A 19,905-nucleotide genomic window follows, 5' to 3' on the forward strand; every position below is an offset into this window, starting at 1 on the left:
TCGGCTTTCCTCTATAATTCCATCATTTCATAGTAAACTCTAGTAATGTTCCAAGGTCTTGTCCCCTCTAAAAGACGATTTCAAACCTATTCAGGAAGTCAGAGGTTTGTAAATATAAAATGAGTTCCCAGAGGTCTTCAGTTATTTTTGGTCATTCAAACGGTTCATTATTTAAGCTGTATAAATAGCCATTTTACCTCCTACCATGCAAATTAATCCTTTGACTATGTTTTGTCTCGTATGACTGATCCCTTTAGGAAATGTTTGTTATTCAATTTTATCATCGTTTTCAGCTTTGCTTTGCATCCCTTTGAATATAGTACTTCCTTCAATAGTTTCCACCTTTCATACATTGCCAACTCCGGACTTATGTAACTCCCGTTAAACTGACTAGCCAGATTCAATCCGTCTTAAGCTACGAAAAACAAATCTCTACATTTCAAGAACTACGGCATGGTCACCGACATTCACAGCGTTCTTGGACGATCAGGTATTGTGTACCTATTTTTTTGCGGTCAGAACTGTGTCTCTGCGTCAGAGTCAGGCTCTCGAGAACAAGAGCTATTGAGTATTATCAAGGGAACAATGATTTCAACAAATATCTATCCTACTCAAAACCGGTCAGGAACAAATCCTATCCTGCTTTGATCAACATACAATTTTGAATTTTTTCTAAGGAAGCTTCTTCCTGATTAATTGCGTACTTATTTATTTTTTTCTGCAGTGTTTGCTGTGATCTGATCCGCGACTCACGAAGAAAATTCAATCCAGAAGTGAAGGGAAAATCCGTCACGCTCGGTTAACGTCATACAATTTGTCACGCACTCGCCTCACGAACCAATGAAATGAATCGCCTCCCCAGTCCCTTGAAGGGGAGTCAGCGGTAGCCTTAACGTGAACAAACAGGAGAAATCTGTGCTTACGTGACACTTACGGTCATGAAGTTTAGAATCGTTAGGTTTATTTTAGGAATTGTAGGTCTTATTGTGATAATTCAGGTGTTGACGACCATTTATTTCTCGTCCAAACACTGGCCAGAAGAACATCCAGTGCATGGGAATCGACATGTTCCAAGATCGAGTTTAAAAACCGGCCCACACGTGGGGATCGAGTCAAAACAGGTAATAAAGATAAGCACATTTATTTAATTGAAGAAAAAAAAAATTATCATCATTTCCGTGAATGACTATTGCTCTTTCTGTCGGGTTGTATTGAGGCATTCAAAACAGCTAATTATTCTAGAATTGCCAACCCACTTCTATAATTTTCAATCAAAATACTGCACTAGTATCTATCAGCTGAACAATATTTTGCGAGCGGTTTGTTTTTCCTTCTTCGCCTGTCTTATTCTGAGGAAAATCCTGACGGGATCTTGCGTTAACAGAGCATGATTAAGTTTCACATTTGCCCTGTATATAAACGATTCATCAAAATATATTTTTAAGGAATTTTCTTCGCTCTAAGAATGGTTTTTGTAAAGCAGCTATGTTCCCATTGAATAATTTAACAAAGTTACTGGTACTGCTTTGGTCGTCACTCGGACTTTTAAGACCTAATTATTCCAACATCGTGTTGTGGAAAGAAGTTCACCCTTAACACTTCTCGCATATTTGGAGGATCTGTTAGTAAGAGAATATCCTTCAATGTCATTTTCCCTTGAGAGTCGCGACACCCCAAAAAGTTTCTAGATTGTTCATTAGTTATTTACTCGTCAATACAAAATAGCGAATACAGTGTTGATTTAAGATAATCGACGAATAGCTAAGTGAATATCAGAAGTGAATATAGCAGAGAGTTCTAAATCCGCTTAGATAAGCTTTACAAGCACTTAGATCGTACTTATCAAAACCATGTTTATTGTGAACTGTAATCTCGCTGCATAATTGCTGTGTATTATAATGTTCACCGGTCATTGTTCGGTCTAGTAAATATTCCGCCGCGGACGAATACTAAATAGATCGATACCTTAGAATAAGTGAAAAGCTTTAAAAAGGAAAAGCGGCAATTCATTGAAAACGAATAGAAGAATTATAAGTATAAAACTGCAATGATAAAGTCATCAACATCCCACTGAATAACAAAAGTTAATTTTTATCAGTGATTTCGGTCTATGATTATTTGTTTTAAGGATTAAACATAACAAAATGTATTTTAAGTGGCTCTTCGACTCATAATATTCAAATTTAAATGCTTATGGACATTTCCAGTGGCCTTAGAATTGCATCTATACTGAATGCTCTATCAACATTGCTGATTGATATTTTTCACCTATAGAGGGGCTTTTTAACAGATAATGACATCTTCCTTTGTATATAAAGCAATAAGTTATTATTGTGTATAAATAATGAACACAGCTGAATTCATAAAATGTGGATCATCATGTTTTCTCAAAATCATTGCTTATCTCACCTGTCCATACAAGGATTTTTAAGAATTTTGTTTAACCCTTTTACTCCTGAAATTTCAAAAGTAATCCTCTTTACTATCTACCATATTATTCTTATAATGTTAGTTTGGATAATTTGTTATTGGATCAACCAGTAATCTCCTAATTTAAATTTTTTTCTCATCATTTTCTGCTTCACAGTGTTTTGACATTTTTTGGAGAAATTCTGTTTAGTCATCCATGAGAATGACCAAGAATTCTATCTTCTTCACCAATAACTCATTAATTGAATTAAAACTGTTTTTAACTTTGTTAATATTGTTTTTTACTTAGGATCCAGAACAAGGGGAACAGTTGAAAAAAACAGAGAAGAATAATGGGCAGGCAGCTTTAGAGCAACCATTTGTTCCTCCATGTAATGTGAAACACAAAGATGCTCTTTCTGCATTAAAGAGGGTGAAATCTGAGAAATGTAGAAGACTTATTTACAAGACAGCATGTCTGTCAGAAGCCAAATTACTATATACCTCTCTACTTGACATTAAGAGAACTTGCCCTGCACCACGTTCTACCAAGGGCCCTGCTAAACCAATTGATCTTAGTCACACAGCATATGGAAACCCAATCAGAATTGCTTTTGTTCTTACTCTTCATGGACGAGCTTTCCGACAAGTAAAGAGATTATTCAAGGCTTTGTACCACAGTAATCACTACTTTTTCTTTCACATAGACACTGTAAGTATTGTTTGATTCTTCAGATATAAAATGTTTCACCCTAATACACCTTGCATCAGCATCCATATTCTCTATACTCTTTTGTTTGCATTTCCTTTGGTGCTGACAAGGAGAATTCGTTTAACAATCAAAGCTTCTTTTGTTAGTGATCATTTCTTTTATTTCACATAACCTAAATGAATGATTCAACAGTATTAAAATAAAGAGAAATGAGATGTCGGTCACCTATAGGAGACGCAGTGGCCTCATGGTTAGTGCACTCAACTCCAGATCGAGTGGTCCAGGTTCGAGCCCTGGCCGTGGTCATTGTGTTGTGCTCTTAGACAAGACACTTTACTCTCACAGTGCTTCTCTTCACCCAGGTGTACAAATGGGTACCAGCAAATATGCTGGGGGTAATCCTGCAATGGACTAGCATCCCATCCAGGGAGGAGTAGCAATACTCTTAGCCGCTTAATGCTAAGGAAACTGAAGTAAAGTGCTGGCCCTATGGGCCACTTGGGCCTGTATAAAGGCTCTACTTTACCATAATACACCTTGCATCAGTGTCCATATTCTCTATACTCTTGTTTGCATTTCCTCTTGTACTGGCAAGGAGAATTTATTTAACAATCAAAGCTTCTTATGTTAGCAATCATTTCTTTTATTTCACATAACCTAAATGAATGATTCAACAGTATTTTCCCTCCATAAATGAGATTTCTTAAAAAATTTAGGGAAATTGTAGTTTGGATATTTATCTTTTACTGAAAGAAATCCTGTAATCTTTTCTCCTTTTTGGTTTAGAGGTCTGATTACCTGCGAAGAGAAGTTTTAAAGATGATACGTGATTTTCCAAATGCCGCAGTGGCACCTTGGAGTATGGCAACTATATGGGGGGGAGCAAGTCTTCTCCAAATGTTGCTGAAATGTATGGAGGACTTATTAGCCAAGAAAGACTGGAAATGGGACTTTTTTATTAACCTGAGTGAATCAGACTATCCAATACAGTAAGTACAAGCTGTATTCTGATTAGATTCCCTTACCAGCAAGAAAAATTGTGCACGATGAGTGGAATACACAATGGCTGAAGGGTGCTGACAGAAGTACAGCATAACCAAAGTTACTTGGTACATTGTGTTTGCAACAATCATGCTTGTAAACTATACCTAAAATTTGCAACACTTTGACACACAAGCTCTCCCTGAACATTGTTCAGTTGGAAATTTCAAGGGTCAAAACCCTCACTTTTGAAAGAGGCTAATTGCAAAGCCTTTTAAATGGGATTTGTTTGCTTGAGAATAAATGCTCATTTTGTATTTGGGGTTTGGCACTAAAATCTTTGTTTAAAACAGGGGGCCTTTTAAATTTTAATTCAGGATCTGTTAGAATAAACAAAAGGCAACTTTTTGTAAGGCAGGACAAAATAAAGGAAGATTGTGACATAACACTAATGCAATTGTTGAGATTTTCAAACCTCAAAGTAAATTAACTCTTCAGTGCTTCCCTTTTCTCAGGAGAGTAGCAGAGAGCCAGCAAGGCTGGTGTAACAGTGATATACATGTATGAGCATCCAAATGCGCAATTGGTATTTATAAATGTTTATGCACCTAATCAGTTGTTGTGTTCCTTTGTTCCTTAGACACAACTCAAAACTGGTGGAATTTTTAAGAGCCAATAGAGATTTTAACTTTTTAAAACCCCATGGAAGGGAACTTTTAAGGTTTGTGCTTCATCTCCTGATTAAACCCCTTAACTCCTATGAGTGACCAAGAGAGAATTTCTCCTTACAATATCAATACAATACCAAGCAGTCGAGTGATGAGAACTTTCAAAACTTACATCATGAGAATTGTATGGCAGACAGTAATAAGAATTATTATTGCCGCTCAACCAGTAATGGAAAAGGAACCAGAAATCATGTACTACAGTAGTTTGCACTGAGTACAGCATATAGACTTGACTATGACCAGGCATTTTTTTAAATGAAGGACTCAGATATTTACACGCCTTATGCCTAGGATGCTTGAAACTAAACATTCAAGCTGTTGCAGTTTTTAAGTCTTCTTAGCAACTAACACAACTGACTTCAACTCAAAGAAAATCACAGAATATTATCCTGGTAAGAATGAAAAGCAAAAGAGAGAATATTATGAACCATCAAGGAGCAAGGCTGGCTTAGAATGGGGTAGAAAAAAAAATTAGGCTCAATTTTGTCGATCGTTGCCATTCAACAATCAAGTGTAGCTTTCAACATTGATCTTTTTTCTAACTTTAAGTAGCTAATATTTTTGTCAATTATAAAGATGACCTTTATGATGATGAAGTTATCTTTGAATTATTTATCTTGTTTATTATATAACTGGCAGCGCCCGTGGACAAGATGAAACGAATCCTGTGTTCTGATCGGCTACCCGAGTGGACAAGATGGCCTCCTCTTGCCCACTCGTGGTCGCTTGCTTAGTAAACTTATCAAATGACGTTATTTTTCAATTTTCAAATGAAAAACGTGCACGCGCCATTACCGTTTCCTTCTTTCGCAGCGCTCGAAAATGAATAGTTCATTCTGGATTTTTATTAAAAGCGAAATCTTCCTGTTGTGTAATAAATCCTTTATCGACCGAGCTTCTTTTCTGCGTTTTTATGGAACAGCCATTATCCAGCTTTCTTGACCTCATGTTGGGTCAATAACGCACATTACTTCTACTACTCACTTTTAGGTTTATTAAAAAGCAAGGATTGGATAGGACATTTTTAGAATGTGATGAGCACATGTGGCGACTCGGCGACAGAAAACTGCCCTCTGACATTGAGATCGATGGCGGAAGTGACTGGATTGGTTTAAACAAGAAATTCTGTCACTATTTAGTAACATCAAAGGACCCTCTAGTAGTGAGACTCAAACACATGTATGGGTACTCGCTACTTCCAGCAGAGGTTTGTAGATAAAGCAATTTCCAATGAGTGTCGAAAGTACAGTAATCTGGGATTGCCTCAGGTTTGACTTACTTCGCTCTGTGATTGGTCCAGAAATCTCCCGCAAGACGCTCAACCAACCAGATGTAAAGCCAAAACCACGACTTTGTGATTCGCGGTTTCCCGCGCTCTAAGAAGTTTGTCTGTTTTTACTCTGATCTGTAATTGGCTAATGGTGATAATGCCTTTACTCTGGTTGGCCTTCGCGGTTACTATGGTTTTTGTTTTTGGACACTTGACTGAAAACTGCGCCAATGTGGTTTAGGCTTGCAGAGAAAGAGTACGTAACTAGTTAGGGACGAGTAGGAGGGAAACTTACAGTCACAACTCTACATAAGCAAAGTGAAACGTGTGTCAAGACTAAAGCTATCTTATTTTATTTATTTATTTATTTATTTATTTATTTATTTATTTATTTTTTTGTAGTCTTTCTTCCACACCGTTTTAAGGAATGGTCCTTACTGTGAGACGTTCGTCCGAAGCAATCTTCGTCTCACAAACTGGAAGCGGAAGCTGGGCTGCCGGTGTCAGTACAAGCATATCGTGGATTGGTGTGGCTGCTCACCAAACGACTTTAAGCCCGAGGATTTGCCTCGGCTGAAGGTTAGTGTTAAATTGTAAATGGTTACAACTGTTTGCCCTTATTGCTCCGTATCAGTAGATGTAAGAAGCAAAGAAACCTTTGTTAGGGAGACTCGAAACAAAATTTAAACCCTAGTAACGTTCCTAGTATCGTTTGCCATATTAGAAAGATGTTTTATTTGTTGAGCTACGAAGCCACACGCTTTTTAACTTTGGCTTCGTGTGATATTTCCTTTGTTTCAATTTGTCAGTTTGAGCTAATCAGAACTCAGATTGAAAAAATATAAAGTAAATTACCCAAGTCGCGGAAAAACGCGTGTGCCCAAGTTGCAATTGATTTAAGTTTTGCATCAGATTGGCTGACTGAGTGGCGTAAGTTTTCCTACTAAATCGTAGAGAGTATGGAACAAAAGCAAACCATCGAAAATTCCGGGATTTCTATGAAAATATTACGTAAGAGGAATTTTTAATTACATGTCAAAAGTTATTCGGGATTGCATCGGTTTTGTTTGCCTCCGCCCTGTGATTGGTTAAAAAAAATAAAAGCTCGCGCCACTCTTTCAACCAATCAGATGCAAACAAAAAGCCAGTCACGACTTGGTCACCTGCGCTTTCCCGCACTTTGGGCAGAATGCTTGGTTTTAGTATGAGTTCTCATTGGTTCTTCAGAATACTTTCCTCTCTTCTGAGTGGTTGTTGTGATAACTGTGGTTTGGTTTTTACGACACTCGATCGAAAAGGACTCTATTTAACTAACAGAGAACGAAAGATAACCAGGCGCAAATTTAAAAGCGTGTGGCTTCGTAGCGCAACGGATAAAAGATCGTTCTAATATTGCAAACGTTACCAGCGTTCAAGTCTCGTTTTGAATCTCCGTAGCAAAGGTTCCTTCGCTTCTTAATAAATTACTGATCGCAGCTCTAAACCTTTTATTTCATCACAGAGCAAGTCAACAAACTTCTTCGCACGTAAATTCGAGGCGATCGTGAATCAAGAGGTCATCAACCAGTTAGACGCTTGGCTTTATGACCCATATCCGACCGACACGCAAGGATTGAATTACTACTGGGAGAATCTTTTCCATCGCGAAGACTCCATCACCAAAACTAGCGACGTGTTTAGAACATTCTTCCATGCTTTTGCCAGAGTAGGCGAGAAAAGTTTAAAAACAGCAGCCTCGCAAGGAGCTAAAAGCCAGAAATGTCCAAGTGGGAGGGTTTTAGACACTCAGGAGATCACACTACTGAATCAACATGATCAATTTGGCGGGCTATTAGTTTTGTATGATGTTGAATATTCAACAAAGGATGGCGATAAACAGGTCGTCACTTTAGAATCGTGGCTGGCTCCGTTGAGTCATGAAGAGCTTTTGAATCTGAACATGAGTAACGGACCACAGCGACTTGTAGGGCTAGAGGTAACAAAAACTTATTTCCTACCAACAAAGCTTTTTACTGTTAATTTGTCGTTTTTTCCCCTTAGTTTATTATAGTAAATTTAGTCCTCTTTAAAATAGCATAATGTACTTCATACTATGCTCCATAATATGCTTTTAAGCCAGATTGTTCCAGGCGTTTAGTTAGTAAAACGAAGTGAAAAAACGAGGGGGGGGGCTTGGGTCGACTCTAACCTGGACTCTAACCTGGACTCTAACCTCGACTCTCACCTCGACTCTAACCTCGATCCTAACCTCGATCCTAACCTCGACCCTAAACTCGTCTCTAACCTCGACCTCGACCTTGACCTCGACCCCGATCCCCACCCCCTTGTTTTTTGTTTTTTTTTTGCTTTGCCGCTACAATAGCACCGTTTGCTATTTCGCTCCGTTTTACCAACAAAAGGCTTGGAAAAGGTTACTTTCAAGGCGGCTGTTTTAATAACCGTCGTAGAGGTGAAACCTAAGTGAAGTGCATCCTATCTTGTAAAGAATTAAAAACAAATCAGGTGTGGCTTAAACTAACATTTAGGGCCAAAACACAACAACATTTAAGAGCGAGTGGACAACCAGAGTAAAACGGAGGGAAAGTGTGTAAGCACAATCAAGAGCGCCAAGCTCGTGAAAACTTTCAACCAGCATTTGGTGCAAGTTGACATACGACTGGATGAGCGCGGGTAGAGGCACGAAATGGTAATCTTCTAGTTAAACTTCGACAGCAATTTATCAGGAGATTGGATATGCTTGACGACTGTCGTTGACGTTATATTAACATACATCAGATTTGTATACTTGTTAGATCACATCGGTTCCTCTTTTCTTAGGTGGGCACTAGTTGGGACCAAAAGGAGAGGGTCTTTCGCAACATGGCCCGTCTGATGGGTCCCTGGGACGACCCTGTCTTGGTACACCGCTGGGTTCATGGCAAAGCATTTGATGTAAAACTTATGTGGGTGGACCCCATCAACGTGGTGACGGGAATTTATGAAATGCGCGTGGTCGATAACTGGGTGGTTTCATTTCACAAACCCACTTTCAAGAAACCAATGCGGCCTGGAAAGTGGACAATTAAAATGATTTTCTCGCATAAAGGCGAGGATATGGTCATAGGACAAACGAAATTCTTAGTGGTTCCTCTGTCATTCTCAAAAGGCCAACCTATTAGCTCTAATGAAGCTGTCGCCGCGAACAGCGGTCCACCAGGCGGGATTTATAACGCTAATGACTTCTTAATCGAGTTCGACCGAGAGGCAAACAACACAGAGGCCCTTGCCACGAATGCCGCGGAGAATTCTAGGAAGTCTGGGGAACCGCTTCATGATTGGATAGACAATGTTACAGAATATTTTTGGACGGTAGAATCGTCTTGCATAGTTCAAGGGAAGATTCCTGGTTGCGAGCAAATTCCACAATGTGAATCTACTTCATGGAGTTCAAGGTCACCAGATCCTAAATCAGAAATAGGTAGAGTGAAACCTAATGGTCGATTACGATAGTAAATCAATTTCAATGTAACACTTTCACTCCCAAGAATGGATTGATAATGCTTATTTCTATCCACACCGTATCATTCCGTTGGCGGTCGTCCATCACTCGTATGTTACAGACCGAATTGGACTTCACTTGGTCCAATTACCATTATACCATTTAGTGACTAACAACACCCTCTAGCTGAAAAGTTTTGGCTGTCCTCAATACCTGTTTGGGATTATGGGATTATGCCTTGAAGGGGCGAGAAGTTACAGATCGAGATCACAACTGGGAGTTAAAGTGTTAACGGGGTTTTTTTTTCCCATAGAAATTTTTAGATCTTCAAATTACGTTCAAAATGTTCCGCGAACGAAATAGTGTATTTATTATTCTTGCCATGATAATTTTGATAACTGTTATAGCGTTATATGGACTAAAAGGTTACAATTCATTCATATCTTTTGGTTGAAATTCCTCTTATATGTTTAGAGCTTCTTCGGAATTTGGTTCATGCTGAACTTTGAGACTGCCTATTTAGGCTAATGCACTCTCCGACCGTAGCTGTTGTATGCACAGTTATTCATTTAAAAGAAAGTCGAAGAATTTGCTAGGATAAAACCATGTGCTATATTAGGGTTTTTAATAGAATAAACTGCCACTCAAAATTTTACACGCGCTGTTGTTGGGGAAAATTAAATTACTCATCTTCCACAGTTGTTGGCATGAGTTTATGTAACTTAGACCCATTTCCAGCTGGTAGAAGATGAATATATCCCTCCAATGTGATGAAGAAGTATTTATTGAATTTTGATAAATGCACATAACTTTGCATTTAAAAAATGCATTTTTGTCTTGTTCAGTTTTCCACTCGAAAAATCAAAGAAAAAATACTTTTTCATGCCAAATTGTCTTGATGGATCAAAAGACAGCCCTAACTTCAAGTTTTAAAAGGCGATGATTAACTGTTAATCACCTTTGCATCTTCAATACGAAGAGGTTGAGGTTTTTACAAGCTAACTTGCTTCATATAGTAACTCGTTTTGTTAAATTAAGGAGCTTTGGTGGGGCGAAGAACACTTGATGACGCTCTTTTATCTCAGAGTGTTTGAAAAATAAACAATAGTCAAAATCAATCCACTACCGGTTTGAAGTTTTCTCTGTTGTTCGTTTGTTTCTTTGCATGCTTGTTCGTGTATATTTTGTACCCTTTACACCCTAACATCAGTATGCAAATTCTCCATACTGTTCTTCGTAATTTCCTAAGGAGCTGACAAGGAGAATTTGTTAAAAAATCAAGAACATCTTTAGTTGGTGATCATTTCCTCATCATGACCTCAATGTGTGATTCAGGGATGTTACGGTAAGGGGAAATAAGATGCTTGTCGCTCTTTGGGGTAACACTCAAGGCTAGGAACATAATCGTTGACATTATTTTTCTCGGAGTTGAACTGTCACGCGGTGCCTGTAGATGTGTGTTTTGTTAATCCTTTACTGCAGAAACTCTGCTTGACCACAAGCCAAGAGAAAGTTGTTGGGCGACGGGAATTCTCAGTCACTACTCTCCCATTCTTCGATTTCATAGATTTAATTTCGTTGCATACAAATTAATGAACTAGATATATGCATTACAAACGATCTCATGATTATGCGGGTGACTCTACAAGACCCGACTCTTTGCACCCTGACATTAGCACGCATATTCTCCATTCTGTTCGATTCGTTTCCCGTGGAAAGAACAAGGAAAACTTGTTCAACAGTCAAAACCTTCTTTAAATGGCGATCATTTTTTTTAACTCTTGTGAATTTAATTATGTGTGATTCAGAAGTGATACTGTCAGGTGAAATTAAATGTGAGACACTCTCATGCATTAAAGGGTTCAAGGGCGGTCAATTAATACATCAATATTCATTTCACACGAAATACTGTCTATAGAAGTCTAAAGACCGGTGGCGAGGGCGCTTCTCGAACCATGAATACTCAATTTTCCGGTGAAACCAGCATGTTTCTTGAGACACAAAGCAGCTGACAGGCCTTCCTTGAATTCGGGGATTTTGAGCACGTACAGAACAGGGTTCAACAGGGAATTGACAAAATGGAGGAACTTGGTCACATGAAACAGTTGAATATGAGAGACTGAAGGATTGATTCGCTTCTGGCTTATGACCAAATTTTCAATAACAAAGGGAAGCCAAGCTGCCACGGATACCGCTGTCACCAGGAGACAAATGCGCGATAAAGAAGATTCCTTCTCGATTATTCGTTGTCGGTCTTTTTTCTGAACGTCTCTTACTTTCCTCCAGATGACTATGTATGAAACGCAGATCACGAGAAGCAGCGCGGAGAAGAATGGAACCCACATGAACAGAAGGATAGCCAGTTGAGACGGGGAGCGGAAGACTGTAGAATGCTTCCGCGCCATCACATGAAATAATGGGATAGACCCCGCAGCGATCCAAGCGATAAGAATGAGGAGTATATACCAACCAGAGTTGAGGGCGCGGTAATGGAACGGACGTAATGTCGCATAGAGACGTTCCAAAGCAATCATGGCAAGGAATGTAATCGACGCAAATCCTGCAAACATGTCGAAAAACAGAGCAGTGTCGACAAGGAATAGTCTGGAACTCCATAATCTCTGAGAGTCGCCAAAAAGGACAACGAACAACGGTATGGCCAGAGTACCAACTAAGGTGTCAGACATGGCCAGGTTGATCATTAGATAGTATCGTCGCTTGCGAAGTTTTCTGGTCCAGAGAAACATGGCGATCGTGAGGAGGTTTGCAACTGTGATCAGGAACGCTTCAAGAATGAAGAGAGAACACCACAGTGTTGCTGTGGACTTGTTCATGGGGAAGTCAGTCGAGCTGATGTTTTTCAAGTGAATGTTAAAATATTCTAGAGATAAATTCAGTCTCATCTTCGGTTCTTCTCTGAAGATCTGTAAAAGAGGTAATAAATTGACCTTGAAATTCAAGAAAACAATGACATTACATTCAAAATATTTCAAGCTGCAGAGTTCATAAATTGATAAAGCTGGCAATGAATCCTAAATACATCCTTTTTTTAGCTAGAAACCACCGAAAGGTGAGAAAAAGAACAATTTGAAATTTCAAACTTACCGCGGCTAGAACTTCTGTGATTTGACGAAGACCTCATAAGTTTGCATTCTTTGCTTACATGTCCATCGTTCGACTGTCAAATCAACACCAAATCGTCTTCTTGTATCTCAGAATGAGAATAAAATGTACAGAAAGAAAAATGTTCTAGTTTTAAATTTTAGTGTTGTGGCTCTGAAGGAAACCAATGAATATGAGGTGCCCCTAAATGAGGCAAAAAATTCACTAAAATATTCTTTAGAGAACGTGCGCGTCAATGCCTTGTGCGCGTTTGGCATTTTCATTAATTACTGATTTGCATACTCATTAATATAGTCATCTGGAACTTTGACACTTTAGAAAGTAGACGAACTTAATAGCCATACAAATACAGAAGTGTGTACTATCAAACAATGCTGTATAGAAGCCAGCGTGGTAATTTTAACTTGTATCTGACGTGCAACACGTTTTCTAAACACATTTTTCTTGAGCAATTGGTTGCACTGTGATTGGCTGAGGCGCATTTCACGTCTTTCCTTCAGCGATCGAGAAACCGTTACTAAATACAAATTTTACGAGAGGAATCTGTGAAAGGAACAGAATTGGTGGTATTACCACCAATTCTTGTGAAACGTCCGTTCAAGGTAAGTTTACCACCTGAATTTGTCCTTTCTTCTCCACAGTGAAGTAATTAAGGATTTATGGTAAAGAAGATCGCCGCCTCTGCTTGAACTTAACTTGTTCGGAGAAGGCGTGAGAGTGGTTCAACCCTTTATTAAGTAGAGTTTTTGCCCTCGATTTAATCGATGCAACAATGCCTTTTCAAAGTTGCGTGTTGTTCTTATTTTCTGTCGGCCTTTTTTATAGAAATTCATGAAAATTTTATTAAATCGCTCAAGACTGTAGGCGATCGAAGTAATCTTGAAGTTATGACGGAAGTATCGTGGAACTCTTGATAGAGTGTTTTGATTTGGACAAATAATGAACATTTCATTGCTGAAAACTGCTCTCGGTTTTTAGAGTTTCCTTAGTGGAACAGCCAGCATAACGTGAAAACAAATATAAATTAATCCCATGCATGGTATGTAAAGCGTAGAAACAAGTTTTTCATGGAGACTCCGATATGCAAGTGATTACTCGCTCACCTAGGTGTTCACAGCGTGGTGATTAATAGGCCCTGACTCGTCCGAGCCCGACGCCATATTGGAATGGTAACCGCGCTTAAACGATAGCGAGGCTTGTCAACACTGTCGCTTTAATGCCAATCTTCGAGTGAACAAAAAAATACAGAGATCAGACACAGACCCAACACTGTAAATTGCCTCGAAATAAAAGCCGTGGGAACAGTTAAAATTCATTGGCTGATTGATTGAATCATGTTATCATATAAACATCGGCGGCAGGATCGATCAATAGCACTTTAGCGGACGAAGATAATCCTGTGCTTTTCTCACTAAAGAAAACTTGTGGACTTCACTGCCGTATATCGTTTTTTTTTATCACTATAAGTCAAAAAAACTTGCGTCACATAAAATGCGCCCTGAGGTATATAGTTCTGAGTCGGAAAACTTCAAAGTTTGTTATCAGATGCAAGTGGGAGAAAAGCTTGTAAACAATGATCATTGCGATTACAATTGAACGACTTTGACGCAAAAGGTGACACAGAAATGGAAAACAATGGAATTTGGCGAAACAGGAACAGGAAATGTCATGAAAAAAGGAACAGTAAACTGTTTTCTATTTCGTGATGCTTTTGAGAAAAGGTGTCAGGAAAAGGAATCACTTGAGAGTGAAACTGTTCCTGCACAGAAGAGGAAGTCTTTTCGTATGTTCCGGCCATATTATTTTTGTTTCTTTATCCTTTCTTTCTTCACAGATCATGTCTGAACAGAACATGAAAAACATAACCCTGGAAGAAACGTTAAAAACTGATAGAGAAAATGCTACCATCCCTGCACCGCTGGTTAAAGATAAAGCTACGGCCATATTTTGGTGTTCTTTCTTCATTCTTGAAGCCCTTGTGATAATAATCGGGAACCTCCTCACAACCGCTGTGTTTCTCCGGACCAGAAAACTTTGCAAGCGACGATACTATCTAATGATCAACCTGGCCATTTCTGACACTTTAGTCGGTGCTTTGGCCATACCGATGTTCGTTGTGGCTTATGGCGAGTCTCGGCAACTATGGAGTATAAATCCTCTGAGATCCGTCCCTGTTGAAGTCAATATGTTTTTCGACATGTTCGCAGGTTTTGGCTCTATTGCGTTTCTTTCAATGATTGCACTGGAGCGACTCTACGCGACGTTGCGACCGTTCAGCTACCGCTCCCTCAAGTCAGGCTGGTACATTCTCTTCACTGCTATCGCTTGGATAACCGCGGGCTCCATCCCTACTCTTCATATAGCAGCCATAAATTTTCCCACAGCCTTCCACTCCTCAACTCCAAAGGCTTTCGTTATCTCAATGTGGGTCCCATTCCTCTCCGCGCTGCTGCTTCTGATCTGCGCTTCATACGTTGTTATCTGGAGGAAAGTGCGAGACGTCCGCAAAAGTGTCGAGAAGGAATCTTCCCTATCCCGCATTTGCCTTCTCATCACAGCTGTTTCCCTGGTGGCCTGGCTCCCCTTTGTCATTGCTAATTTGGTATTTAGTATGCAGCCAGTGAACTTTACATCCTTCATGAAGCTGTTTTATGCAACCAAGTTTCTCCACTTCGCCAATTCTTTTTTAAATCCCGTGTTATACATACTCAAAATCCCTGAGTTTAAGGAAGGCCTGTCAAATCTGTGCCGCAAGTCCCATACCGGCATGTGACTTAAGATCTCCTTCATCCAGGTCAATGATGTCATTGAAATGACGAAAAATTTGTGTAAGTCTGGGAGGGAAGGGCAGGGAAGGAACGGGAAGGAGGAGGAGAGATATAGGCAGTTAAACTATCATAGATTTCTAAGATAAAAATATCTGTAATGTGATCTAATAAAATGTAAATATTCTTTTATGTGATCTTAAGTATTTGTAGGTCTGATGGTGATAAGGACTCTGTGTTCAAAGGTGAAATCACCCCGCAGGCTCATCTTATTATATCTTCACATGTTCGCTCATCAGTTGATTTGGAACATGAATATATGGTTAAGTTCTAGCGATAAGATTCCAATATATACGGTATTAATTTTTTTTCTTCGTCCTTAATAAAGTTGCCTTTTTTCGGTTGCGTTGGGAATTCTTGTGTTTTGCTATTCTCTTCGTGACTTAGACTTAGTGACGTTTCATAATAGCGCCAAGAGATGTTTTCTGGCTAATAAAATTCACGTTTACCCAGAGACTTCTTTGATTATTCTATAATTTACGTTGTACACCGATACGTTGGTTCCTCGGAAACGATCATAAGCCGCGTATTTTTGGTCGCGAAAGCTGACAAATTCAAAATAAAAAAGTTTGTTCCGAGTGCCATATAACAGACTACCTACTCTCCTCACTTCCCTGAGCCGTAGTATTAGTCCTTGGTTTAGGGACATTACTTGTGTGCATTTTAATTCAACAAGGGCATAATGCTATTTGACAATTTATGAAGCTCTGGTCAAATTGACGAAGTCAACCGAAAGGGTTTCCAAATAAGGCGTAAACGTTATTTTGCGATTTTGATTGGTCTGAATCCTCGCATAATTTTCAACTCTTTCCATGTTGCTACACGTGCAATGCTATTCTAAAATAGTAATCATGTTGATCCCTGACATGATCCACAGCCTTCTTTCATCTGCAAGTTTTGACAGGTATAACCAACATACACCGGCCAGAGGTTCACCGAAAAATTCGTGATCTCTGCTTCTTATGGTAAGTTACCCAATCACCAAATCGAATTATTAACGATGAACCAGAGTGAACCAAATTTAAATCCAAAAAACCAAAAGCGTGAAGCTCAATAACAATTATCTATTCGGTTCTAATCTAAATCGGTTAAGATGTGAAAAAGAAATCACTTTATAGTTCAGATTCAGTGCGATTTTCATCGGTCATAATACTGAAAAGTGACAAAAAAAGAATGAATCACGATGATTTTGGTTTTCTCGCCTTTGATTTACAGGCCAGCGACCTATCAATGTTGTTGATTCTGGTTAGTTAAGTCGTGAGAGTTGACCCCTTTGATTTTCCTTTCGCAAACCCCAAACTACCTCTATTAAGTTAGCCGGGTTCCTTCTTTCGCAGAATTATCTGTTTTTAACTTAGCTGACCAATGCTTTGCTGCATGGACTTAGCAGCTGTTCTGAACGTCATTTTCTCAGGAACCGAACCTTTTATTTTCTCAACACTTTTCCTTTGTCATAACTTGAAAATTTCTCATTTTTGTGATAAGAGATGATGGCAAAATCCAGCAAAAGTCACGTTTTTATCGCATTGGTGATAACGTGGAATACCAAATGATTGCATGTCGATGAACGATCGGCCAAGGAAACAATAGAGAGATTTAAGAATCTGTCTGGAAGATCCATTTTTTAAATTAAGATGGCGACGCCCTGCTGTGTTTTATCAAGTACAGTAGTAAGTTTCTGCCGCCGTTTGCCACCTTCGACGACTCGTCATAACCTAAAGCCGTAAACGAAACTATTACACCAATGAAAGGCTCTTTTGGAGGTCATAATTCCCTACAACATCTGCTTCTCAGTAAAAATACGTTTCTTTTCTTTCATTCCTTCCTTGAAGGTTGCATCAAAATTGTTTCAGCTTTCAACTTTTTTGATAATGTATTACTTTGATTTTTGTTTATTATTGCTATTGTTAGTTGAAAATCAATCACCTGTTTGGTTGTTTTTTTTCTTCGACTTTACTAGTGTTTGCATATCACTTTGATCTAAGTGTTAAGTCAAAGTCGTGTCTAAAGTGAGAAACATGTCTTAAAGTGACACTTTGAGACATGTTTAATTCATCATTTATGTCATAGCCAAAGTGGTATCAAAAACGTTTTCGCCTAATAACGCATGCAAAAGTAATTGAATTTTGAATCAAACCGGAATAAATTTTAAACAGGACACTAACAAAACAAAACAAACAAAACACTATGGTCATATATTCGCCCAGCAATTTAGTAACAAAAATATTGTATGTCAGGCTGGATAAAAGTTACAGGTTATGTGAGCAATACACTCTTCGAAAAAAAAAAAACCAAGCAATTTATTTTGATTGATTTCAATATCAATATTGATCAAGTGCGTATTGAAGTTCAAATATATTGTCTTATATGGTAAATTACCTCGAATGTTTTAAGCTTGTTCAAAATTTTTCGGCGCATTCTTTGTACAAGCTTTGCCAAGAAATACTGATGAGTCACAGGTGCACAGGTTTCATTACCGACTTTTTTTAAGTAGAGGTAGTGTTGAGAGCGCTTTTCGATCGAGTGTTGAAAAAGCAAAGCAAAAGAAATGAAAACGGCCGAGTAGAACAGTAAACGATCGATATCACCCGGACCCATTGATGACCCGACGTCTAAATCGTCTAAAGCGCGGTAAAACGCGACTTACAGCGCTTTTTGATAGAGTTCTGAAAAAGCAAAGCCAAAGAAACGAAAACGGCTGAACAGAATAGGAAAAATCGATATAACCAGGAGCCAATGATGACTCGACGTCAAAATCGACTAAAGCGCAGGGAAACGCGACCTAAAGTGCTTTTCGATGAAGGGTCGCAGAGCCAAAACCAATGTAAATACAACGGCCAATCAGAAGAAAGGGAAATACTTTAAGCGCCAATGAGAACTCAAAGTAAAACCAATCAAACTGCCTATAGCGCGGGAAAACAAGAGCGACCAAGTCGTGATTGATTTTAGTTTGCATGTGATTGGTTGAGAGAGTGGCGCAAGTTTTCTGGACCAATCACAAAGCAAAGCAAAGAAAAATAACGCAGTCTCGGATTACTTTCAACACTTGAATCAAAATTGCTCGAACAAGTCGTGATTGGTTTTAGTTCTGCATCTTGGTTTTTAGACTGACAAAAAAAAAAGGGTAAAAGCATTAACAATTCATTCTCAGATGATTTAGCTTCTTTCGACACTTAATTTATAAATTTCTAGAACTCTTAAATTCAAATGGATTTGTTTGTACGCCAATCAAAGCCGTTAAAAAATTAAGTGTGTGTGTGTGCTACCGATTTCATTTGTTAGTTAAACCGGCAAAAAAAGAAAAACCGAAGGTATACAGAACTCTTTGCTTTTGAAACTTATTCTCTCTACAGAATTGACAATTCACGTTGGTAACAAATGGTCACTTTTGAATAAAGTGTTGGTCATCATGATTTAGCTCATTAATCCTGGTAACGCAAAGGCGTTCAGCAAGTATTTTATTATTCATTCTTCGATTATTGCTTTTATTTGTCCCCATTCTCCCTGAAAAATATGCGCTTTATCACAGATATTTACCACTAATTTTCATTCATATCTCCTGATCACGATTTTTGAACCTTTTTATTTTATTCTTTTTATCAAGCGTTTGAGAAGCCTTCATCAATATTTAATCACATTTCAAGGCTTGTTTAGTAACCAAACAAATTAGAGGAAAATTTAAGAAAACTTTTGCAACTTTTTACAAACCAGTTCATCAGTACTGGATCAATAAAATATTAATACAGACTAAAAATATTATGAATAAGAGCGGCTGAATTTTGCGATTTCAAGATGGATGTAGTCAAGTGGTAGTTGAACTTCGAGTTGTGCAATTTCGGTCTAAAATCACTCTTGAGATTCCAGACCAAATTGTACTCCACTCAGTTCAATTACCATTATTAACCAACCAAAATTGATTCAATTGTCGGGAAAGCAAATTTTTTCAGCACTTTGGCTGCAGTACAATTTTGAATAGTCTAAAATTACTGCTTCGTTGTTCGTCTTTAAGCTAACGCAGCTCTTAGTTCACATGTCTGTTATATATAGTTTGACAACTTTAAAGATAGTTGTGCTGTTTAACGTGTTTAGTTTGCTTCAGCATTTCCCTTGGCATACAAGCCGCGCGGATTAATTCTGTATGTATGATCTTCTATCTCAGTTGCACATAATGTTTGGCAAATAAAGAAGCTTGGATCATGCTCTGTTCTGTTGTTAAGCATGCAGGAAACGGCAAGAGCACGAAAGAGGTGTAGGGGAAACACGAAACATGGCCAAATGTTTCTCCCTACTTCGTGAGTTAGCAGCATATACGAACTTTACAATAAAGATGGCTACTTTATTTAGAGATACATCAATACAGCCAGAGGCTGAATCACCAA

General features: G+C 38.6%; 4 protein-coding genes across 4 annotated transcripts in view; 3 read left to right on the plus strand and 1 right to left on the minus strand.

Moving 5' to 3' along the window:
* The first annotated feature begins 297 nt into the window (after nucleotides 1–297).
* Nucleotides 298–10,696, plus strand: LOC113670361 (xylosyltransferase 1). Its single transcript, XM_027186498.2, has 9 exons — nucleotides 298–490; nucleotides 725–1,121; nucleotides 2,720–3,121; nucleotides 3,908–4,110; nucleotides 4,743–4,823; nucleotides 5,821–6,037; nucleotides 6,503–6,679; nucleotides 7,602–8,075; nucleotides 8,918–10,696. Exons 2-9 carry the CDS (start codon nucleotides 939–941, stop codon nucleotides 9,587–9,589), a joined length of 2,409 nt encoding a protein of 802 aa, XP_027042299.2. The 5' UTR covers nucleotides 298–490; nucleotides 725–938; the 3' UTR covers nucleotides 9,590–10,696.
* Nucleotides 10,697–11,111: 415 nt separating this feature from the next.
* LOC113670317 (adenosine receptor A3) lies at nucleotides 11,112–12,572 on the minus strand. The gene has a single exon (XM_027186439.2). It carries the CDS (start codon nucleotides 12,479–12,481, stop codon nucleotides 11,501–11,503), a length of 981 nt encoding a protein of 326 aa, XP_027042240.2. The 5' UTR covers nucleotides 12,482–12,572; the 3' UTR covers nucleotides 11,112–11,500.
* Nucleotides 12,573–14,538: 1,966 nt separating this feature from the next.
* Nucleotides 14,539–15,474, plus strand: LOC113670318 (somatostatin receptor type 5). The gene has a single exon (XM_027186440.2). It carries the CDS (start codon nucleotides 14,539–14,541, stop codon nucleotides 15,472–15,474), a length of 936 nt encoding a protein of 311 aa, XP_027042241.2.
* An 891-nt stretch (nucleotides 15,475–16,365) lies between these two features.
* LOC113670385 (uncharacterized) overlaps nucleotides 16,366–19,905 on the plus strand; it is a 31,354-nt gene continuing 27,814 nt past the window's right edge. The window contains exon 1 of the mRNA XM_089183731.1: nucleotides 16,366–16,491. The gene's annotated coding sequence lies outside the window, so the exon portion shown is untranslated. The remainder of the gene's footprint in view (nucleotides 16,492–19,905) is intronic.

This window comes from Pocillopora damicornis, chromosome 10 (genome assembly GCF_964200805.1).
Source record: "Pocillopora damicornis chromosome 10, jaPocDami1.2, whole genome shotgun sequence".
Classification (NCBI taxonomy): Eukaryota; Metazoa; Cnidaria; class Anthozoa; order Scleractinia; family Pocilloporidae; genus Pocillopora; species Pocillopora damicornis.

Excerpts from the sequence above, each read along its gene's own strand:
- LOC113670318 (XM_027186440.2), top strand. The coding sequence starts at position 14,539 with ATGTCTGAACAGAACATGAAAAACATAACCCTGGAAGAAACGTTAAAA.
- LOC113670361 (XM_027186498.2), top strand. The coding sequence starts at position 939 with ATGAAGTTTAGAATCGTTAGGTTTATTTTAGGAATTGTAGGTCTTATT. Across the intron at positions 3,122-3,907 it reads TTTTCTTTCACATAGACACT|AGGTCTGATTACCTGCGAAG; the intron begins GTAAGTATTGTT and ends TTTTTGGTTTAG. Across the intron at positions 4,824-5,820 it reads CATGGAAGGGAACTTTTAAG|GTTTATTAAAAAGCAAGGAT; the intron begins GTTTGTGCTTCA and ends ACTCACTTTTAG.
- LOC113670317 (XM_027186439.2), bottom strand. The coding sequence starts at position 12,481 with ATGAGACTGAATTTATCTCTAGAATATTTTAACATTCACTTGAAAAAC.